Source organism: Neoarius graeffei, chromosome 19, assembly GCF_027579695.1.
Source record: "Neoarius graeffei isolate fNeoGra1 chromosome 19, fNeoGra1.pri, whole genome shotgun sequence".
In the NCBI taxonomy this organism is placed as follows: domain Eukaryota; kingdom Metazoa; phylum Chordata; class Actinopteri; order Siluriformes; family Ariidae; genus Neoarius; species Neoarius graeffei.
This window is the reverse complement of record NC_083587.1, coordinates 33,148,574-33,173,579: the sequence shown is the minus strand read 5'-3', so window position 1 is coordinate 33,173,579 and position 25,006 is coordinate 33,148,574. Positions and strand designations below refer to the sequence as shown.

The 25,006-nt window shown below is 40.1% G+C and overlaps 1 protein-coding gene across 2 annotated transcripts; it reads left to right on the top strand.

Moving 5' to 3' along the window:
* Positions 1 to 13: 13 nt before the first annotated feature.
* cmbl (carboxymethylenebutenolidase homolog (Pseudomonas)) lies at positions 14 to 22,894 on the top strand. 2 transcript variants are annotated; one of them, XM_060900003.1, is made up of 6 exons: positions 14 to 271; positions 15,832 to 16,046; positions 16,248 to 16,355; positions 16,987 to 17,129; positions 18,695 to 18,786; positions 18,877 to 22,894. In XM_060900003.1, exons 2-6 carry the CDS (start codon positions 15,832 to 15,834, stop codon positions 19,054 to 19,056), a joined length of 738 nt encoding a protein of 245 aa, XP_060755986.1. In that variant the 5' UTR covers positions 14 to 271; the 3' UTR covers positions 19,057 to 22,894. The 2 variants fall into 2 exon arrangements, with proteins under 2 accessions (XP_060755986.1, XP_060755987.1); XM_060900004.1 differs by lacking the exons at positions 14 to 271; positions 15,832 to 16,046; positions 16,248 to 16,355 and adding an exon at positions 16,362 to 16,661.
* The last annotated feature ends 2,112 nt before the right edge of the window (positions 22,895 to 25,006 follow it).

Genomic DNA, 25,006 nt, shown 5'->3' with positions numbered 1-25,006 from the left:
CAGTTATAGTCTGCAAGAGCATTGTCCAGAAAACCTGTCCGGCTGGTAGCACGTTTTGCTGAAGGTTGATTCTATCTTCCCAAACCCTAACCCGGAGGACGCCCACTTGGAGCTAGGCCACGCCCATTTGGATCTGGCTCCTGGTGGAAAAATCCGACAACTGATCTCTGTGGGCGTTTCTAAAGGAGCCGTGCTCAGATACATGAGTTTTCTTGTTCGACCTTCACTTTAGGAGCTTGGTTTTTTTTTTGCATTATTTCAGTGCAACACGGTGAGTGAAATGCAACAAAAATCCAAACGGATTAGACAGTTTTGACTATTGGAGTGCATACAAATAATATGCACGTTTGCAAAGACGTGAAGTAGTTAATATCGAGTTTGATATGAACAGGGTAGTTATCTAGCTTTTAGAGCCGATTAGATGAGTATTTTTGCCGCATTAGTGAGGTGAATCTGTTAGTTTAGGTTCTAAAGGTTGAATTAGATTTGTTATTAAAACACGCGTGCACAAGATGGCTGCCGAGTGAGTGCGCCTGCGTGCGTGCGCGCGCCCAGAGCTTGTTTGAAGCGTCGCTTCTGCGCATCCTCAGAAACCACTAATCCGTCTTTCAGGACTGTTTTCAATAAACTCTCATGTTTACATTGTATTAGGCTATTAAACTTAATCCTGGAAGATTCCAGGATGCTAATAAGGAGTAATACCCGATTTTGTTCGATCCTGTGTAAGACTAGATCTCTCTGAGGACAATGTTGTAGATTTTTACAAAACAGACCTCCATTCAGCAAAAAAAAAAAGAAAAAGCGTTATAGATATAAATAAATAAATAAGCGAGGCTAGCTCCAAATGACCCGTTTCTTATGTATCCTGTTTGGAGCTGGGTCCAGGCCGCAGAAATACACACTTAAGTGGGAAAAATCCAACATATCTGCATTCGAGTTGTAATTTACAGGTTGAAAATGGCGCCTCAATGTTCGTCTTTTGTTAGCAGCATGCTAGCAGTTAACTGTGATCTCTGAGGGATATTTTCCTCCTCAGGCAGGGTATAGTCTGTGTTTTAGATTTTAACAAGCGATTTTGATCGAAAGCAGTGTATGGGTAAACAGCAGAAGTAATAAAAAGGTATAAGCAGCCATATTGATTTGACGTCACTCCGTAAACAGAGAAGGAAGCAGTGGTTGAGAAGAGCACTCCATTACCCCATTCACACTGCACAGCAAACTGAAATGGGGGTGGTTTTACGATCAGGGTACGCAAGCTAAAAATCACATTGAACACTTATTATCTTCAATATCAAAAGGCTTGACTAAATAAACTTGGTTGTTTATTGTAGCCCTGTGATGGCTCTATTTACCATGCAAAAAAAATGTGGTGATAACGTTATTTTTGGTGAATGTATGGCAGTATGTGTCATATTTAGCAAAATTACTCGTGTCATTTAGAAAAAGTGCTTTTTTGACCACAGGTAGCTCCAAAAGGGATGCACTTAAATCATTCTTTATACCATCAAACACATATTTGGTTCCATATCATTGGAAACATAGTTAAGTTTTAATGTTGAATGCCAGTAAGTTTTCAGACTATTTTGATCAAATTAGTATGTAATTGTGTCAAAAAAAGTCCTCTCCGAGACAGCTAATTTTTCAATATAAAATAACATATCTAAAATGATTATTTCCATCCTAAAATGTGGTCAAGATATTGGGACATAAATATTAGAGACAACTAACACAAAGCTTACAGCAGGGGTTTTCAAAGTGTGGGAGAGTGAGCCCCCCCTCGGAGAGCAAATAAACAACAGCCCCCCCTTACAATTTTTGTTGTTGCTATACTTAATGTTCCATTCGTATTTTTAAAAAATGGTTGTTGTACACATTATTTTTTTCTTTTTCACATTTTAAACATCTGTGCTTTTTAAAACATCTTGTTTTACACATTTTAAACATCCCATAGCATCGTTAGCTAGCATCTCTTGGCAGACAACACACTGTGGCAGTGGAGCATCTTCAGATCCAGTCCATGAAAATCCAAACTTTAAATAATCGTGGTCATACTTCCTTCTTTTTTCAGTCCCCCCAGGATTCCGCGGGCCTTTTTCGTGATTGTTGCGGGCTAAAATGTCTGATGTTGCGGGGGGGTTTCCAAAAAAATAGCGATGAAAGTTGCGGTGTTTTTTAGGTTTTTGTTGCGATTACATTGCGGGAGGAAGTGAAAGTTGTGAGAAATTGTTGCGATTTTCTCTTTTTGTGATTAAAATTGAGTGATGTGTTAAATATTAAGTTATTACTGAAAAACTATTGATTAAAAAAACAAAGAGAAATGGTCCTATAAACAACTTTGCCAATATAAAAGATTACCAGGACTACAAAAATGCAGAAAAATAGGCTTTACTTATCCAAATGCACCTGTTGGTTCAAAAGTTAAAGTGCATAGAACCTCACAGCACATGAAGTTACCTTAAAATATAATATAAATGCCTTAGCTTTCATGTAAGAAAAAAAAACTATTAATACTAGTACTGTGTGCAGGCAGTCTCTCCTGAAGACTAAATTAAACAATAATTATAAACTAATAAATGGCTCAGGCTTCAGAGAAGAAAAAAAAACAATTTGAACAGAATCTCACAGTATGATGCTGAAGCTGCCTAAACAATGGAAAATAAAATACCATTTTGGCAAAAATGTTGGCATCCATTAACTTCTTGTATTAAGTAAAAAAAAAAGTGCACACAGTCCTTCACTGTAAACATAACACACTTTCAGTGTTGCCAGATACTGCTGACGGTTTCCAGTCCAAAATATGTTCAAAACTCGTCAAAATGCACTTGAAATCGTCCAATCTGGCAACACGACGCGCATGCTGCTTCTCTTGAACACACGGAAGTAAGGCGGAAGGTAGTTTGTCGACGTCGCCTCAAGACGACGCCAACGATTGGTCAAATTTGCGGGAAAGTTGCGGTGATTGGATATAATTGCAACACCGCCCTGAATTCGCGGGGATTGGTTGAATTTGCGCTGAAGTTGCAAATCGCAACATCCTGGAGGCTCTGTTTTTTTGCTTGGCCCAGACTCTGTCTCCTCACTCACTGTAGCTTTAGGTACTAAAAATCGATCCATTTTGTCTCTCACGTTGCGCCCCCCCCGAAGAACTCTGGCGCCCCCCAGGGGGGGCGCACCCCACACTTTGAAAAGCCCTGGCTTACAGCCTTATATTTAAAAGCACTATGGAAGTAGTGGATTCTGAATTGTAAAAAAAAAAAAAAAAAGTTCTCTCTGAGAATCACTTCATTTGTTTCTCCCAGCCCTGCTTAAAGCTACACTAAGGGCCTCTGCATGCTCTTGCGACAAGGCTTTCGCAGATAGCTTTTCGCAGACAGTTGTAATTTATCGTTGAGCGGGGAGTAATAGGCGTGCGCGATGTTATTCACCGCCACAACACAAGGGGGCGTGAAATCACTAGGAGTAGTTGGTGGGTGTGGTTAGTGGAGTGTTTATCCCCCGGTTACTTATAATGACTAGAACTGGAGTCGTATAGATGTACGTACTTCCTCACTTCCTCAATCAACCGAATTATAACGTGGCGGTGCGCCACTTTAAAAGCGCCCGTGGAGAGCACTGAACGTCAAAATGTTAATCTATCTCTTGGTGACTTAGGAACATTAGTCTTTTGTCCTGGCTCCAGTGGGAATGGGAGCCATTGAAGAACAACTTTATCACACATATACTTAAACACAGTGAAATTCCTCTGCATTTAACCCATCTGAAGCAGTGAACACATGCACGCACATACATACCCAGAGCAGTGGGCAGCTATGCTACGGCGCCTGGGGAGCAGTTGCGGGTTTGGTGCCTTTCTCAAGGGCACTTCAACCCAAGGCCACCCCATGTGAACCTAGCCGAATATCTTTGAACTGTGGAGGAAACCAGACACGAGGAGAACATGCAAACTCTACATAGGCCCCTGTCGGCCACTGGGCTCAAACCCAGAACCTTCTTGCTGTGAGACGACTGTGCCGTGAATTAATTTGTTGAGTGGACGTGACAGTGCTGGCGGTGACGTAAATGATGAAGCAGTGATATTCAGATCTGCATCCAAATTCCTTCGTATTATAGAAATGTTTTTGTGATTCAAGAATGTTATAAATGGCCTTTGCTTGAACAAAAGACGTTCGGAAGAAGGAAGGGAACTTTAAACAGAGAAGCAATGCAGCTTGACTGGTGCCATGTTGCTAACAGGCACGTCACTGGTTTTAGCAACAACTGCGGGGAGGTCACTGCCCGAGTGATATGTCCTGTTCCATCCCGGGTTTTAGCAACAATCCTCGGCTCACACTCCAATTTGCTTTCCTTTTCTTCTAGTTTTCTTTTCCTTTAATTGTTGGTACTGCACCCTCTTTCAATACGGGCTTATAGCCAACGCTTCTCAACAGATCAGAGGTTTCGTACGAGTCTTCAGTAAAATGTGCAGATCAAAGGAGATCACTTCGTAGGCGCCCAATGTGCCCGTGAACTTCTCACAAAACGCGTCCAAATCTTTGCAGTTTGAACATTCTTGGGCCATGAATGCAACGTAAATCCACCTTCTGTCGTGTTGCTGCACCCGCCAGCAACACACCTACGTGACATGTTGTTAAATTAAATTAGCTCAAAATGGAAGATTGGAGTTGCAGTCAGCTCTGTGTTTTAGTATAGCGGAAATGGCGAGAAGACCGATAGACTTCCTGCTGTAAGGTCGTTCACTCAGACTGCTACCTATATAAATCACTTTAATCATAAAAATGACTATATTAGATTTATTGTTAACGCTTAAAACTATTCCTGTGCTATTCTTGAGGTCTCAAGGCATTTATAAACAAAAAATGAGGCCATGGTTCTGCGTGTATGCTTTAAGCTGGTTGGAGGTTGGGAATGACCAGTTGCAACCTCTAGTCAAATGCAACAACTGTTCTGTTGGGGTTTCTAAAGGGGCTGTACTTAGATAAATCAGCATTTTCATTTATGACCGCACCAGTTTCAAAGCCAGTTCCTTGTTGCCACTGTTTCGGTGCCGGAAAAATATGAAGTCAAATGCAAAATCCAAACGGTTCTAACTAGGACTACGTTCAGACTGCACCCTGAAACGACCCATATCTGATTTTTTTTGCCCATATGCGACCTGTATCCGATTTGTTATTGACAATCTGAATGACACAGATCCGATTTTTTTCACATGCGACCCAGGCCGCTTGGATATGTGGTCCTAATTCCGATGCATATCCGATATTTTCACATGCGACTGCAGTCTGACCGGACAGGTCGCATTCATGCGACCTACACGTCATCAACAAGAGACAAACGTCACTATTCTGCGTTTGGAAAACATTTGTACAGTTTTCAGAATTTAAATAGACTTTTATAGAATTGATCAAGCTAATGGTGGATTTGGTAGGGACCTGGATGTTGATCTGTTAGCCTGATTAAATAAAACAGTTTCTATAACTGATTTATAACTTAAACCATCCTGTATTACAAGATTATAAGATTGTTCTGGAAATTTCCAGTAATTTGACACCTTCGGTCTCATTACTCTGCTGTTAATCAGATTATTGTGTGAGTTCCGCCGCCGCCACAAAAACCACATCGCCAGGTCTCGCCTCATCTCCATCGCAAACTGCACTGGTGTTTCTGCACCTTGAGCCAGCGCTGAGAGAAGTTGCAGAATTCAGCTGGCTATAAACAATCTAAATAAATATTTATAAAAATGTAGAAAAAGTTTATTAATATGACGAAATAAATATGTGCAAATTATTAAGCCTGAATTAAGAGTTTGGTAATACAGCGGCCGTATCCCAAATGACTGCCTACTGAAGCTCGAGTGCACTATATAGAGTTTAAAAATCCATTACTTCCTAGTAACATGTAGTGCACTTATATAGAAATTAGAGAGACATTTAGGAGTCAACCCTCGTTACCAGGCTACACGTTTTCATTTCAGTTCAGAAACAAAAACACACACGAGACCTCACACTTTAACACTAACCAGATAATTAAACAAACAAAAAAAAAAGAAATCATTAAACTTGAAGAGTGCGCTTTTTTTTTGTTTTGTTTACGTATTACGTAGATGTGCTTATTACGTGTCAATTTGCGCATGCGGGACACTTTTGGGTCGTTTTCCGTTCATACTGGAGATCGCATACAAGTCTCATATAATTGGTAATGTGAACGGCCTAACAAAAAAATCGGATTTCACAACAAATCGGATATGGGTCGTTTCAGGTTGCAGTCTGAACGTAGTGTAAAGGACATACAACTAATGCATGTGCTTCATTTGGTATTAACCATGAATATGCAAGATAGCTGCTGCATGTATCCTGTGCCCATTTGGAGCCTTGCTTGTGCACGTCCTCAGAAATGGGTCATGCTTCAGTGTTGCTTCCTGTCAGCTTGTATGCTTACTGATTAAACAGCAAAGTAATAAAGTTCACCTGGCATACAAGCTACATAAAACCCAGTTTGACCTATTTAAGCACAGAAAACAAGTGACTTTAAGTCTCAGTTCATAACAGAACTTGAATTCACTACATTTAATTGTAAAAGACCCCAGCATATTATGGGATTTTTTTTTTTTTAAGTGAGACTGCTTTTCGATTTCATAAAATCAGTGAAATTTAGTTTCCTCTGAAATTTGGTCATTGTGAGATATGTTTCAGGGCTCGAAATTCACGGTGGTCTTAATTTGTCATTTGGTGGGTAATTCCTGTCACTAGGCAGCCCGGCTGGCTAGTTGAAAATAAAAAATATATATGAAGCGAAGATTCAGACTAGGGCTGTGCGATGTATTGAATATACTCAATATATCTCCGAAAATTCTGTGAGAGATACATAAAATTATTATATTGTAACTATCGAGTATTTTATGGTCATCTGCCAACTTGCATTTGTTTCGTGTTTGTTGCGTTCGTTTAAAACCTTTTCCGGTGGTTTTCTCCCTGTCCCTCAGGCAGTAATGTGAGAGGCTGCCTAAGGGTAAAAAAAATCCCCAAAAAACAATAACATCACGCACTCGCCAACCAATCCTGGGCGACATCTCGGTGCTGAAAGGACAAAGCCGACTGATTTTAATAAGCTAGGAGAAGACTCGCTGGACAATTTGATCCATATCGTCATGGATGGCAGTGAGACGGACTATTGGCCCTTTTCCACTACCCTTTTTCAGCTCGCTTCAGCTCACTTCAGCCCGACACGGCTCGCGTTTCGACTACCAAAAAACAGCACGACTTGGCTCGCTTCAGCCCTGCTTAGCCCCTAAAACTCGCACCGTTTTGGAGTGGGGCTGAAGCGAGCCAAAGTGAGCCGAGTGAGGCTGGGGGCGTGAGCAGACACTCCCCTGTGCACTGATTGGTGAGGAGTGTCCTCACATGCCCACACGCCCCGCGAGCACGCTGGGATCTGTAAACACCGCAAACCCGGAAGAAGAAGAATTACGAGAATTTCTGAAGCCTTATGCGCCTCGCCTCATCTATACGCTCTTGCCAGTATCTGTTGGCGTTGTCGGTGACAACAAGCCACAGCACCAAGACCAGCAACACTAACGACTCCATGTCCTCCATGTTTATTGTTTACTATCCGGGTCGTGAGACTACCGCTTAAAAGCTCACTGATGTCACTGTTTGCGCTGCTTAACGACATCACGTGACGTCCACCCACTTTCGCTAACTCCACCCAATGTGTCCACCCACTTCCAGCCAGCACGGTTCAGCGCGGTTGTAGTCGAAATGCAACTCCAACAGCCCCACTCAGCTCGACTCAGCACGGCACGGCTCAGCCGCGTTTGTAGTGGAAAAGCGGCATATGAGAGGGTTGCCCAACATTGGGCCAAGCAAAAGCCAAGGAGAATTAATCTGCTTTAAAGGAGTAGAAAACTTTAATTCATTAGTTTGGGTTTGCAGAAAGATTATGTACTTATAAACGCACTCACGAAGTGAAGTTGTCCAAATGTGTCAAATACAGCATCATTTCAAATAATAATCATAAGCATTTTTGGCAGTGTGATGTCACTGGGATCCATTTAACAAAAGGCGGCTCCGGGTTATTCTTTTGTTAAAGGCTCACAGTGACATCACACTGCCAAATATGCTTATCGTTATTATTCGCAATTATGCTACATTTGACACTTATTAACAAATTCTCTTCATGAATGTTTTTATAAATACATAATCTTTCTGCAAACTTAAATGTATGAATTAAGTTTTCTTTTCCTTTAAATGTTTTAATCTAGTCCATTTAATAAAGTGCCAACGTTTAAACTTTATAATATGCAGTTGCCTTACTTGTATCTTAGTTCTACATATATTACGGTAATTGCATCAGAAACATTCTAAATCATTACAGTTATAGTAATACAGCAACTTATTTTAAGGTGGCAGGTCTTAGGTTCAGATCCCTTTGTGATCAACAGGAGGTCATGATGCTCGATTCTCTTCGTTGGTTTGCATAAAATGGAGCAAAACCACTGTTCATATTTTCATGCACATTTTTGTTACAGCACTACTTGATCATAGATAATTAAGGGATCCCCGTAGATTTTCAGTTTATCGTAAGTAATCTATAACAAAACGGTTTAACTTGCATGTTGAATTTTATAGATGAAAGTCTTCTGGATTTACCTGGAAATCCGGATATTTGACAAAACTCTTAAATCTCCGGTTTCCCAAATGGAGAAATTTATTTTTCGGATTTTTCGCGTTCCTAGACGCGGCGTAATACTTCGCATCGTCCTTGCATGGGCGCGGTCCTTAAATAGCCCAAACATAGTTCATTGATTAAAGACAGGTGTTTTGTTAACGGCGCGCGTGCCGGAACTCGTTAGGAGCGCGCCTTCAGGTACACGAGCTAAGGCGCGCACCGTTCTGCGCAAGCGCAACACAATCGCACTAGAAAGCCTGTTCAAGCTCCCAGTGTAGCTGCAGTCTTTTTAGCTGCGAATTACAAGTATTTCCTCTTGTGTTAATAATTCGCCATGTCAAAACAAGCAAAACTTTCCTCCTCCTTTCGACGTGAAGAGAGGTCAACAATTTATTATATATTTTTTTCCATCAAAGTTGCATTTTGTGACTTCGAAGCTAAGTTTTCGTGCCGTTTCTAGAACACATCAAGAAACCGTGGAGGAAACAGCAATAATGGAAGAGACGGTTTCTAAGCTGCCTAAAACTAGCAATGGTCATTATTTTTTGTTACATAATGTACTCAGGCTGCCAGTCACTCACTACGTTTACATGCACATAGAGAGAATCGAATTTCTGCCGTTGCTCGACTGAAATCGAAGTTCAAAATGCCATGTATACACCTTAATTCGGCTGAAATTGAACCGAACTTGATTTCTCGGAATCGAGCTACACGACCTAGTTTATGCGATTTCTGCCGAGCTACTTTGTGCATGTATACCCTATCGAGCTAGTTGTCGAGCTACTTCCGGAAGTGACGAGTGATGAGACCACAAGCGGGAAACCCAACAGCCTCGGTCGGCATGACAACGAATCATGACAACGGCATGAATCTTTTCTTTTTGTGGCATTGTTTGCACTGTTAAAATTTAGCTCACTTACTGTATCACCAAATACATCTGTACAGCTGTTGCATAGCTGTGAATTACATAAACAAGTAATTGTATTTGTGTATGTGTGTGTGTATATGTATATATATGTGTGTATATATGTGTGTGTGTGTGTGTGTATATATATATATATATATATATATATATATATATATATATATATATATATATATATATACACACACACACACACACATTATATATATATATATATATATATATATATATATATATATATATTATATTTTATATATATATATATATATATATATATATATATATATATATATATATGTGTATATATGTGTGTGTGTGTATATATGTGTATATATGTCCAACATCTGAAGAATGTCAATAAAAACAAAACAATTGAACTTTTTGTGTGTTTATTAAGACATAAGTTAAATTGTAAGCAAAAAAAAAATATTTTTTTGTAAGCAAAAAATCGACTTTAGAAAAATATTATTGTGCAAAATAAGTTGTCTTACAAAACAGTGGTCTGCGCCGGACAGTTTGTAGCCATAGTCTGTTAGAGCAAGCCTAACAGCTTGAACACGGAACTACTAGTGTTGCCAGATTGGGGGTTTTAAGTGCATTTTAGCGGATTTGAACATGTTTTGGGCTGGAAAACGTCAGCAGTATCTGGCAACACTATAGCTCTTCTTCATGACGACAACCGGAAGTGTACCAACACGATGGGGCGTGTAGCGCCACGTGTGGCTCGGGTGCACAATGCACCTTGCACAATAGCCCGATTTCACTTGTGCATGTAGGATTGGATTTCTCTGGCACCCCTGCTGGGACCCTTTGCTCGATTACCAACAGCAGCTCGATTTGGACGTGCATGTAAACGTAGTCAGTGTGTCTCACACACACCCTGAAAAATCCTCACTACGCCCCTGATTTACATGAGAAATTTGGTATTCATTCATTGGTGTTTAAATTTACAGACAATACGAACTAATGTAAACAATTGGCTTCAACTCGCATAAATATGAATTGGAAGTTTTAGTTCACTTTAGCTTCTGCAAACGCACAACTCTACTAAAAGATTGATAAACGAGGCTCGATGTCCCCAACATTGAAACCTGAAAGCTTTAGAAACTCTAACAGACCTTTACTTTAACAGTGCTGTTTTGGGATTTTGCTGAGTTTACCTTCAACTGTCTGATTTTTTATTTTTTTTTTCAAAGTAATGAACTGTGTAGCAGGAAAATCACCGCGTTTTCTAAATGCACTCCTGAAAATTACTCATTAACTCGGGGAATTAAATTTGATATTTTTGACATGTTAATCATTAATGTACATGAAAGAAAAAGGCTTAAAAGTTCTAACTTGTTTTAGTGAAAATAAGTACTAAAATGCACTAGAATGCAGGGTTTTGCGTGTTACGTTATTAAAATATTTTCGGGGGACGTTGCCCCAACCCCCCCATCTTAGTTTGACTTCCAAAAGTTCAGGATTTTTTTCTTTGCTCCACTTTCATCTCTATAATTAGAAGATTATATTTGTTCAGTGAAATTAAGAATATATTTGGCGTGCTAGGTTCCCCCTTGGTTTTTTTTTTTTGTGGTTTGGGGTAGAGCTGAAAGCACATGGCGTCCCATGGCAATGTCCTGTGCCCACTCCCTCAAGCAGTTTTATAATAATAATAATAAATCAATTTCTCAGCTCTTCGCATTTCTAAACTTACAGTTGTGGTTGGAAGTTTACAGGGTGTCATGAATGTCATCTTGGATATGAATGTCATGGCAATATTTGGGTTTTCAGTGATTTCTCTGAACTGTTTTTTTTTTTTTTTTTTCCGTGGCAAAATGATTGTACAGCATGTCTTTTAAAAAAACAAACAAACTAGAATTAGGTGCACAATTTTCTTTGAGTTTTCTGAAATCAACGCATGGTCAGAAATTTACATACAGCGCACCTAATATTTGGGTAAAATGTCTCTTTGTAAGATTCACCTTGACCAAACATTTTTGTTTACCATGAACAAGCTTCTGGCAGAATTCTGGTTGGATATTTCACGACTCTTCATGGTAGAATTGGTAGATTTCTATTTTTTTTTCTCCTTGGCATGGACTTGACTTCTAAGCATGGTCTATATATTTTCAGTAGGGTTGAAGTCAGGTGTTTTAAGCTTAATGTTAGCCTGCTTTATCCTCCACAACCAGCTCTGATGCGTGTTTGGGTTCACTGTCCAGTTGTGACTCCCAATCATGTTCAAGTTTCCAATGGTTTGAGGTTATGCGGAAGAATTCTGAGGTAGTCCTCCTCCATTATTCCATCCACTTTGTGCAATGAACCAGTTCCACTGGCAGTAAAACAGCCCCAGAGCATGATGCTGCTACCACCACTACCACCAGCTGGTACAGTGGTACATGGTGGTCATTGTGGCCAAACAACTCAATCTTTTTCTTGTGACCATACAGCTTTCTCCAGAAGGCTTTTTCTTTGTCCATGTGGTCAGCTTCAAACTTTAGTTAAGCTTGAAGGTGTTCATTTTGGAGCAGGGGGTTATTTGTTGGATAGCGGCCTCTTAGTCCATGGTGATTTATAAAACTCCCTGAATTATAGACAGTGATCCATCAGCTTCCAGTTCATGGCAGGGCTGTGCCATGGTGGTTCCTGGGTTGTTCCCGACCATCCGAACCAATTTCCTTTCAGCTGAGGGTGACAGTTTGGGTTTTCTTGAAGCAAAGTGACAACACCTCTCAGTAACTTGCATGCAATTGTTTGAACTGATCTTGGGATCTGCAGTTGTTTTAGAAATGGCTCCAAGACATTCCTGAGTTGGGTGATCCTCTTTCTCAGATCTGCACTGAGCTCCTTGGACTTTCCCATTTTATACTGTGTGTTGGTCAATCCAATGAGTGCTGTAAACAAACCCTTTATATGAAGGCACAGAGAAGCTACTAGCTGTAGTCAGTCATGATCACTAACAGGAAGTTAAGAGACCTCGGCCTTGGCGAGATAAGAGACAGTTTGGAAATTTCAGCACCTCTGAATTAATAATCTTCGTGAGTGTATACAAATTTTTGACTGTGTTGATTTCAGAAAACCCAAAGAAAATTGTGCACCGAATTCTAGCTTTTTTTTTTTTTTAAAGATGTATGCTGTACAGTCATTCTGCCACAGAAAAAGAACAGTTCAGAGAAGCCACTGAAAGCCCAAATATTTCCATGACATTCATATCCAAGATGACATTCATGTCACTTAGGGCTGTAACGATATGCGTATTGAAATTGCGATACGCAGAGCCACGATCCGTATCGCGATACAAGAAGGCAGAATCGCGGTACACCCTTTCAAACTTCTCCTCAGCCCAAAAACAGAGGCGCTTCCAAACTTCAATTTATGAATACTTTACTTTTTATTTAAATTGCATTTTAAACTTTTATTTTTTTATATCTATTAGTAAGTCGTTTTTTCGCCGACCTGCGACAATCTTCTGCGAGTCACGCAACGTCCGCACTCTCCACTGGCAGAGCATTCATTTCTTTTAAGCGGTCGCCATTCTGGTTGCGACGCGGGGAGCAAATCTGTAAACAAGCAGCTCATTGGCTGGCTAGGTGTGCCACAAGCCAATCACAATCACTTGACCGGAAAGGCATGCAGTGTTGCCAGATTGGGCAGGTTTAGGTGCTTTTTGGCTGGTTTTGAACATATTTTGGGGTGGAAAACGTTAGCAATATCTGGCAACACTGAAGGCATGTCTGCTTGGGCGGAAGCCTTCTGCGGCAGTTACATTTTGACACGCGAGCAATGTTTCACCATAAAAATTCCGTAATTTCCATCTGTTTTCCGTGATCACAGAAAATCATTGGCCCTATGAGAGTGAGACAGTGAGAGAGCCACCCCCCCAAAAAAAAAATCTTAACGGATTTACACGATTTGGAAAAATGACTTTTTCAGAACCGAAAAAAACAGAGCTTCTGGCTCAACAGTATTATTTTGAGAAATAAAACAATCTTTGGATATACATTTGTTCATTTTTGCATACATATTGCTCATTCTCTGCAGTGGTCTGAATTATTTGTTATTAAATAGTTAATGTAAGTAAGTAAATGTTAATAAGTCAAATTTACTACTTTTAAAAAAACATTTAAAAAAAATCGTGGGCGTATTGAATCGTGGGTCAAAAATCGCGATACGAATCGAATCGTGAGTTGGGTGTATCGTTACAGCCCTAATGTCACTGTATGTAAACTTCTGACCACAACTGTAAAAAGCGAGTTGTACTACATGGTCTTATGAACTATGCCATGCATTTACTTTCTTGATTTTTGTTACTGTAATTTAAACATTATGCTTATTTATTTGGGGAAAAAGTTCCATTTTCCTCCAAACCTTACGAGTGCATTCATCTAAACAACTGACCGATTTGACCCATATGTGGTTATTGGACAGACCATTCCAGATGTACTGTAGTTTTCAGCCGGTCCATTCAGCCAGAAGAGCTTTAGTGAGGTCATGTTGGCGAGGAGGCCTGTCACGCAGTTAACATTCCATCTTTATGCAGCTCACTTTGTACACAGGGCATTTTGATGCTGGAGCTGGTTTGGGCCCCTTGGTTCCAATGAAGGGAAATCTTAATGTTATAACATGCAACTAGTCTGGCTAACGCAACTTCAAAGCTCTGCGAGCATTGGTCTGGCATAGATATTAAGCCCAACCGTTTCCCAAAGTGCGTGGTTGACCCGCCTCCCTGAAATGCCTCAGTTTGCTACTGGTCGAAGCCAGAAAAGGCTGTGACGAAGCTTAAACCAATCACATCACTCTTTCCTCTGACGTATGTGACGCGACGGAAACTGCTTGAGTAACAGGAAGGAGGAGCTGAAGAGGAAGAGGACGATAAATACCTCCAGGGCTGCTCTTTGCTCCGTTTTCACTGAGAACTTCCCATTGAATGCTTTCAATACAGCATCTACCGCTGTGTCAAAGGCTTGCCGCTGCTCCATGTTCGTAATGTTTCTAGTGAATGAAGCGCTTCCGGCATAGATTCTGTAAACAATCTATGGCTTCCGGTCGCAGTTCTACTACGTCACTGCCTTGAACACGCCTCTACCCAGGGCCGTTGGAGATGCTCAAAGTTGATTGGCTCCCGATTTTTCGGGAGCTTGGAAGAGCTGGAGATAGCTTGCCTTGCCAGACTAAGTTCGCAACAGCCCCCCGTGTTGCGTCACACTTAGGATGGGCGGGCCCAGGCTAACATGCAACCACACTGCTGTGATTGTCAGGTGTCCACAAACTTTTGACCATTATAGCAGGCTTTCGTCTAAACCGGGGAACAGGGGTGCTACGCCCTCTTACTCTCGGCGTGCGCCCCCTTACCGAAATGCCGATTGAACCCCAAGTCACACTTGGGCCATGCACTTATATGCTACTGCACAACATGCAATCTTTCTCAAAACGATCTTTTCTCCGTGAAAACATCCCAGCAACACCACGTGACAATGTGTCTGATCATCAAATACGTTATAATTACTCCAAAAATATTCCAATCATAGTAGATACACCGCCAGACGGTGCAAAAACAATCCGAATTGGCGTTTCCCAGACTGAGGCGCCATGTTGTTTAGTTGTTTATTTGTCGCGGCTGCTCTCGCGAGATTTGACATGGGTTACATACAAGGTCAGCTGACTTGTAGAGCAAGATTTCTCGAGACTGAATGACCTTTCACCCACCGGTGTGGGAGCTTTTGACAGAAGTAGTTCGCGAGTTGTTTTTGTTGACACTTGGGCATTTAAAGATGTCATCCAGCGCCGCAAAACGGAAGAAAGCCAAAGACTGTCCGGGGCAGAAGAAGATTACTTCTTTCTTTTTCAATGTTGACAGACAATTTGTTACAGTTTCCCTCTCCGATAGCCTCAGAATGTCCCATTGTAGCCTCAATTTTTCAAAGGCTTCGCACGGCGGAGGGGGGGATGGACAACCGGCACCATCCCCCCCCCCCCCCCCCGCTTCGCTCTCTTGAAGCGCCCTCGTACTAAATTTTTCTAGAAAAAACCCTGATATAGTGTGTGTTATTACTGTGCTGGTTAAGTGTGCATGAAAGAAATGGCCCACACACTTTTCTCAGTCATGGGGGTGGGGGGGAGTCAACAGCGGTCTGGATTTTCACGTTCTCTAATCATTCTCAATGAAATGTATTTACTTTGTGTAAATGCTAAAGCACAACAGGTATTTGTATAAAACATTTTTTTAAAGCCTACTATATAAAACGTATTTCAATTTTTAGATGGCAAATGAAGCCAGGCCATGCCCGTGTGACATTGGAGACAGGATGGAATATGGCAGTCTTGGTGAAGAGGTTCAGATTGAGCATGTTAAAGCTTATGTGGTGAAACCTAAAGCACCAACCGACAAAGCGGTCATTGTAATTCAGGACATTTTTGGATGGCAGCTCCCCAATACACGATACATGGCTGACATGCTTGCATCAAATGGATATGTGTAATATTTTTATTTCTTTATGCTAAATTAATATTCAAATTGTAGCCAAATATGTGGCAAAATCCTAACATTTGAAATAAGTATCAAAATAATTGCACAAATAGCCTTTGTTTAATTTAATCCAAATCTTATCTTATGTAACTACAGAGTGAATTGTTTGGGCTTACCTGGGTTTTTCTCCCCTTTCCCTCCTGATTACAGTGCTGTTTGCCCAGACTTCTTTCTTGGAAAGGAGCCATGGAGTCCTTCAAGTGACTGGTCAACATTTCAGGAGTGGCTTAAGGACAAAAAACCCACCAACATCAATAAGTTAATCATTAATTATAATGTTTAATTTTTGGCATGCCTTATATTTATATACTATATGGCTAAAAGTATGTGGATGCCTGATCAGTCATACCCATATGTGCTTGTTGAACATCCCATACCAGATTTAGTCCCCTCTGTTATAACCTCTACTTTTCTGGAGTGGGGATTTGCCCATTCAGTCATAAGAACATTAGTGAGGTCAGGCACTGATGATGTTGAAGGACTTGCTACGTATTTGCCTTTCCAACTCATCCCAGAGGTGTTCAGGGCTCTGTGCAGGACACTTGTTCTTCCACACCAACATTGGTAATCCATCTTTATGGACCGTGGGATATTGTCATGCTTGAACAGGTTTGGGCCCCTTAGTTCCAGTGAAGGGAAGTCTTGGTGCAATAAAGACATTTGAGGCATACCTTTGGCCATACAGGTCATATAGTGTACACATTTTAGATGTGTTTTTATTAAAGTTGAGACACAATTCAGGGTCAAGACTTTTCTCCAAGACCTAACAGTGATAACTTGGTGGTGTTGGGAATTAAACTCAGACCCTTTCAATCACTGGTCCAAATCCTTAACTTTTGAGACGTCATTTCATTATGAACTTTTTAATTATGCATTTTTATGTACCTAGGGAGGTGGATGTGGTTTTAAAATACCTCAAGAAACAACGTGGAGCTAAAAGCATTGGGGTGGTGGGGTTCTGTTGGGGTGGAGTGGCCACACACTACATAGCCCTCCAATATCCTGAAGTCAAGGCTGGAGTTTCAGTCTACGGTAACTCTCACGTACACTTAGTTTTGATATAAGGTTATGCATTTTGGTAAAGGATGCCCACAGTTTTGCCAGTGCAGTTATTGACCAAGAAATGGGTGGGGTCTGTCAGCTTTTTCTTTTCTTTTCGCATTACATGAATGACTCGCACCTGCCTGGGATTAAGGTGCAATCAGCAGTGTGCCTAAATAAGGACTCAGAATGCAGGCTAACTTTGCGAAGTATTGCGTTGTTGCGACACATTACCGAGCCTTATTTCCTGGTTTCTGTTCTGCGTTTTTGACCCTGCTTCTGTCTGATATTCTGTTTGTGCCTCGCTCTACTTTTTGCCTGTTTTACCGTTCACGATACACGCCTGCCGATTTGGACCGTTTGCACTTTTTTCTTTTGCGCTTGCATCCGTCTCCAACCATCCCTGACCGAATACTTTGCCCTGCTGACACTAGTATAGCATGCACTCGTACACCTCTGCTGTGCTCGTGGAAAATGACATCACGCACGATGGAGTTATGGCGGCCTCCCTGACAAAAAAAAAATAGTCTTGTCTATTGTCATCATGTTAGTGGTTATATCATTTAAGAAAAATTCAGCATGCAGCTTTTTTTTTTATTATTTTTTTATAAAGGACAGACATAAAGACTGACTTTTAGCTCAATTTGTTTATTTGCGAGATATTTTCTTTAATGAGTCCCTATGATATCAGTGTGGCAGGGAAAGATTGCTAGTACAGTTACAGTGGTCTTTAATAAGGGAACAAATTGAATTAATTCAATCACTGAAATAAAAATAAAATGCTGAACACTTGCATTCAGTAATTGGTGTCTGTGCCACAAACACTACCGTTCAAAAGTTTGGGGTCACTTTGAAATGTCCTTATTTTTGAAAGAAAAGCACTGTTCTTTTCAATGAAGATCACTTTAAACTAATCAGAAATCCACTCTATACATTGCTAATGTGGTAAATGACTATTCTAGCTGCAAATGTCTGGTTTTCGGTGCAATATCTCCATAGGTGTATAGAGGCCCATTTCCAGCAACTATCACTCCAGTGTTCTAATGGTACAATGTGTTTGCTCATTGCCTCAGAAGGCTAATGGATGATTAGAAAACCCTTGTACAATCATGTTAGCACAGCTGAAAACAGTTGAGCTCTTTAGAGAAGCTATAAAACTGACCTTCCTTTGAGCAGATTGAGTTTCTGGAGCATCACATTTGTGGGGTCGATTAAATGCTCAGAATGGCCAGAAAAATGTCTTGACTATATTTTCTATTCATTTTACAACTTATGGTGGTAAATAAAAGTGTGACTTTTCATGGAAAACACAAAATTGTCTGGGTGACCCCAAACTTTTGAACGGTAGTGTGGCGAAAGGTGTAGTTCCAGAACAAAGCCCCACTCAACCAAATCCATAGAAACGTCTTCTGGTGCAAGTAAAGGGAAGTGATGTGGCAGTAGGGTGGACAGTTGCAAACCATGCTTGAGTACAGTATGTAAGGACTTAACCTTGTGTAGCTTACCTTTAGTATGTGCCTATTAATGTGCTTACCAAAGTAATATCATCTTTGCAGGGATAATTCAAGAGCAAGAGGATCGTTATGAACTCAAAAGTCCGACTCTCTTTATCTTTGGCGAAAAAGATACAGTAATACCACTTGACCAGGTAAGAGCTGAAACTTCAGGTTGCGGTCAACAGGAAGTATAAACTGGTACTTGTATACGCGTGTGTAATAATATTTTATTTATTTCCAAGGTTACATCACTTGAGGCAAAACTGAAGGACACGTGCACCGTTGACTTCAAGGTGAAGATTTTCCCCAATCAAACTCACGGATTCGTTCATCGTAAACGAGAAGACGTCAACCCAGCAGACAGACCGTACATTCAGGAGGCCCGGGAGGACATGATTAACTGGTTAAATAAGTACATGTAAAATTAATCAGGTGCAGATAGTCAAGTTTAACGTGAATGCTTACCCCAAATATTGTTGATCACCCAAGACGTGTTTGGTGTCTAAGGTTCATGCTGCATCCGTGAGACTGCTGTAGTGTAATGCATGACTAAATCATAACACACTTTTGTCTTGAAAAGAGATTTGGCTGAGCGAAAAGAGATTTGGCTGAGCGAAAACAGTTGTACCTAGTTATAAAATACCATAATAAGTTAATTTCCCCTTCGAAATAAGCAGATTTAAGAAGGTTTGCTTTTGGAATCTCTTGCTATTAACCAAGTATGAAGTCCAAAGAGTTGTCACTGCCAGTGAAGCAATCCATCATTAAGCTGAAAAATGAAAACAAATCCATTAGGGAGATAGCAAAAACACTAGGTGTGGCCAAATCAACTATTTGGTCCATTCTTAAAAAGGCAGAACACACTGGTGACCTCATGAACAACCACAGGTCTGGAAGACCTCGGAAAACAACGGAGGGGGAAGACAGAAGAATTCTTTCCCTGATAAAGAAAAACCCCTTCACAACAGTTGGCCAGATCAAGCACACACTCCAGGAGGTAGGCGTATCCGTGTCCGAGTCAACAATCAAGAGAAGACTTCACCAGAGTAAATACCGTTGGTCTGCCGTAAGCGTCAAAGAGAGGAGGACTAAAAGAAAATTAAAAACCACCAAAAATCCTGTAAGTTCTGAAGAATCCTACGAACAGATGGAACAAGAATCTGCTTTACCAGAATCGGAGGAGGAGACAGGTAAAGAGGAGGAAAAGAACTGCTCATGATCTGAATTATACCACCTCATCTGTGAAGCCTGACGGAGGCAGTGTTATGGTGTGGGCATGTATGGTTGCCAGTGGAACTGGTTCCCTTCTAATCATTGATGTGACTGCTGACCAAAGCAGCAGGATGATTTTGAAAGTGCACAGGGCTGCGTTATCAGATTCAGCCAAATGATTCTAAACTCATTGGATGGTGCAGATGGACAATGGCCCAAAGCATACGTTGAAAGCAGCCCAATACTTTTTTATGGCAACGAAATGGAAGTTCCTCATACACTAATGATCGAAGTTAGCATACTAAAGTTTATTCTCGGATAGTGGCATGTCCCAAAGGGTTAATTGTTCCTCTTGCACCATAGCGATTTGCCAAAGATTACAGTGGAAACCAATTTATTCATGAACAACACATTGTGCTTCTTAATCGGTTATACCTGGATATAATGCTGTGGAACGTCAGTGAGTTATGTTATTTGCGTTATAGGGAGGGAAAGTGAAACACAGCGATCCTAGTGGTAGCGTTCCTAAGCCGAGAGCCATACTATTGAAAATCCCATAGACCCGATTTTTAAAAAAATCCCACGAAGTTATGACGTGGAACTTGTACACCCCCCAAAAATATGTTGTATATGTTGGGATTATCTACTAACGGTGAAAGTATCAGGTGAAATTTCGCTGTCTTTTAAAAGATCGAAATTGCGCCTAACCTGTCAGAAACGGACTACAACCAAACTGTCTAGTCAGAGTCGCTCATATTACGTCAGCAGTAGGCTTAGCTATCCCACGACCGGAAAGATCTGTGTATTTTGATCATGCTTTGTTTTGTGCCAGACTGCAACCACCGGCAGTTGACTACATTCCCTGATCTGTAATGGTTATCCCCACGAAGGATGCATTTCTTATTGGTACAGAAATACTCCGCCAACCACGCTATACAAATCGGCATGTTGATGTAGGCTACTCGCTGGCCGCCACCTGCTACAGATTTGGAAAGGCGCTAGACTTGCGGCGACGTCGGGTCCGTGTAGTCTTTGATCAGCTTATTAAAAAACATTCAAAACAATTCAAATCGGTGGATAAAATAAAGTATGATCACCAGGATCGATAGAGCTGCTCAACATGCACAACATATGGAAGCCATTGTCTTAACTTCGAAGTGTAACCCGAAATGTAATTTTTTGAAAAGATCTTCCCATTCATTTTGCCATAGAGGTTGGAACGCATCCAGTAAGGGCCGATGAGATTACTTTCCCTCCCTATAAGAGCTATAAACAGTCTTCCCTCTCCAGCCTTTTTTTTTTTTCCTTCCCCTTCTCTTGATGTTAAGACAAAAAAAGGCAGCTTGTTACATTTCTGAGAAACCAGTGTGTTCTTGTGTTAAAGACTTTCCCATGATGGAAAACTTGTTTTAAACTGACGCTGGAGATTCCTTCCTTAAATGTTAAATAAATATCCCCATACAGAAAGCTTCATTAAGTAAATTGATTTAAAAAAAATGTTTTATTAGCTTTAGATCTCTGTCCCGTTGTCTTTTTATATACCACATGTAATCTAAAGAAACTTCAGACCCTGTGCTCTTGTGATTTTTTTTTAAGAATGGTCAATCTCCCTGTTTTTGACTCCTGATACACCGGAGGCTATATCATGATGTCCTTGTTTCAGATGTGCAGGTTGCTTTACTTGTAGTGGTCCGAACAGAGATGTGGGAGAAGCGGGATTTGTTTTTATCATAATGATTCCTGTGAGGTTTTCCTGGTCTGACCTGGGGTCAGTGAAACAACATGGATGGTTCTTGAACTAGACCCTAATCAGAAAAGAAAAGGAAAAACAGTGAACAGCTAGTGATCACTACAGTATGGGAAAGTGTCCTGGACATCACCTTCTGTGAAACCGTACAAACTCGCTTCAGATATAGCCAAGAGATGATTGAAGTACCAGGTATAAAGCGATGAGGGAGGGTAGAGAGGTCACTCAGTACAGCTTACTGAGCTAGATGGACGTCTTTGTAAGAGTGGGGTCACGTCTGCAATTGTATATTTTTATATTGTGTTGATCATATTTTAATTTTAGAAATACTGTAGCATAATGCTTTAACTTGGAGCAAGAATCCTTTCTATTATACCGTACAGTGGGCCCAAACATGTGGAGATACACAATATGATCAAAACTATATGGACACCTGACCAACACCAGTATTTGGGCTTTCTTCAAATAGTTTCCACTCCACACTTGTATAGGATGTCTTTTTGTATACTGTAATTTGACAGTTTCCCTTCAGTGGAACATGAATGAGATCCGTTGTTTGTCGAGGATGGAGTGGAAGAACATGCACAGAGACCTGAACTGAACACCTTTGAGAGGAACCTTTTGAACTAGAATGCCTACATGCCCCAAGCCACCTTCTAAAATCTAGTAGAAAGCCTTGCCAGGAGAATGGAGGTGATTGTATCAGCAATAGAGGAAATAAATCTGGACTGGAACGTTCAAAAAGCTCAAAAGGATATGGTCAGCTGTTCACAAACCTTTGGCCATATGTTGTATTACTTTTACATTACGTATTTTTCATGCTCCATAGGTATGGTAGAGATGTAAGGATGATCCACTGTGTGATTTGTATTAAGGAACCTAGTTAGTATTAGTTCTAAATTTTCTTAGAGAATGTGGCTGTCCTGATAATTGCATCATGTTCTTTGTGGACTTTCTATCTTAACTAAGCTTCAATTATAAGTTAGTGCTAGGAGTGCTTTATAAAGTATTTCGTTCTTTTACTCGAACACTCTTCCTGGATTCCAGACTGCAAAAAGGTGATGTGAGAATTGTCAATGAGATGTCAAATGAAATGGCAATGCTTTGGTTGACTTGGATGATTTACTTTCTTAAATAAATCAGTGGTTTTATTACCATGATATTTGGATTGCTGTGCATGAGTACAGGTGACAAGGGTATTGCATTTCTAGACCTGTGTGTGTATTGCAATAATCTGATTGTAATGGCAAAATTACACCTTAAAGACAACTCTACATTAAATGAACTACACATCCTGAAAACTTTCTTTCTTTGGTCTTTTACTAGATAAATGTTACATGCTTGAACTAACACTGAGCAAATGTTAGGCACTTTTTACTTTGTGGTAAACAGTTAGCCTGTCTCATCTCATTATCTCTAGCCGCTTTATCCTGTCCTACAGGGTCGCAGGCGAGCTGGAGCCTATCCCAGCTGACTACGGGCGAAAGGCGGGGTACACCCTGGACAAGTCGCCAGGTCATCACAGGGCCGACACATAGACACAGACAACCATTCACACTCACATTCACACCTACGCTCAATTTAGAGTCACCAGTTAACCTAACCTGCATGTCTTTGGACTGTGGGGGAAACCGGAGCACCCGGAGGAAACCCACGCGGACACGGGGAGAACATGCAAATTCCGCACAGAAAGGCCCTCGCCGGCCACGGGGCTCGAACCCGGACCTTCTTGCTGTGAGGCGACAGCGCTAACCACTACAACACCGTGCCGCCCTACAGTTAGCCTGAAGAAAGGTTATTTAAGACCTGGACTTTGGTTAAGAAAGTCCCTCTTAATTCAGCAAAACCCAAAACTACTTTTTTTTTTCCCCTCTCTCTCCAGGGTTCCCACGGGTCCTTAAGTCTTAAAATCTTAAATACAACTTTCAGTTTTTAAGGCCTTAAAATGTCTTAAATTGTTTGGAATGACTGGAATTTTCGAAAGGGAGGTATTAAATTTAATATTGGACCGAATGAGTGAAATGTCTCCATCCGGTTTGGGGTATTTTTTTAACTGTAATTTTAAAAGTGACCAGCGTACCTTTTGGGGGCAGCATTGGTTCTGTGCGTTCCGTAGATCAAGAACTAACGTTAGGAGGCTACTGGAGGAAGTGTGGTGTGGTGTGGTGCTTGTGAAGAATGAGAGATGCGCAGGTAGCTTACGTGGGCACTAGAAAGCGTTGATAATTATGGGAAGATGTCTGTTTAACGACAAGTGGTTGGGGGATGACAAATACCCCCAAAATAAGGAGAAGAATCATTTGCGATAAAAAGCGCTGGATCGCACAAATGTGTTTAAAGACAGTAACGCAGCGCTGGGGACACGCCCACTGGGAAACTGGCTTTTCACGGACACGAGGCGCGCACGTGTGTGTTAGAGGTCAAGCACTCTGGAGTGAAACGCAGGGGGGTTCGCGCATGCGCACATGAGTCAGGTGGAAAATGGGACTTATAGGAAATAATGATTAACATCATTTTTACATAATTAACATTGTTTATTGTACTAAGTTTAATATAAATATATAAACAACCTTTATTTCAAAACTCAAAAAGAGCTACAGAAAATACAGTAATTCTAAATATAGTGCAATATAAATAATTTGTATAAAGTTTTTTAGTTTTATTACCTATCGTCTACAAGTGCTTTTAATATAATATTAACAACCACTAATAATAATTAGCAGTAATTATTATTGATGATTAATCATTACTACTTATGAATTAGTGATTAATAAGTACTAGGGATTATTAAATGTTATAAAATTATTAAATTATTACAAATAATTATTAAAAAGTAGTAATTGGTAGAATACAAACAAATGAAATAGTGAACATTGATATAAAATAACTGTACTACTACTAATAAACAATAACTACTAGTAATACTTGTTAATGTTATCAGTACAATTGTTATATCAATGTTCACTATTAAAAACAAATTATAATCCATGAATAATTTTGTATCACTACTACTACTAATTACTTTTTTAATAATAATTTTAACTAATCTTATAACTCAATTTTATAGCATTTTAATAATAACTTATTAATTAGTATAATTAAGTAGTAGTTGATAATTACTACTTATTAATTATTAAATTACATTTTGATAATCACTGCTTATTAATTAAGTAGTAATTAATAATGCTGAATTATAATTGCTACTCTATTATTAATTAATGTAGCTAATAAGTAGTGATTATTAAAATGTTATAAAATTGAATTAATTTTTTATTATTAAAGTAGTAGTAGTAGTAGTAATACAATTATTCATGGATTATAATTATTTTTGAATAATGAACATTGATATAACAATTGCACTGATGATAATTAGTTTAGTTATTACAACACATATTGATAATAATGGTTATGAA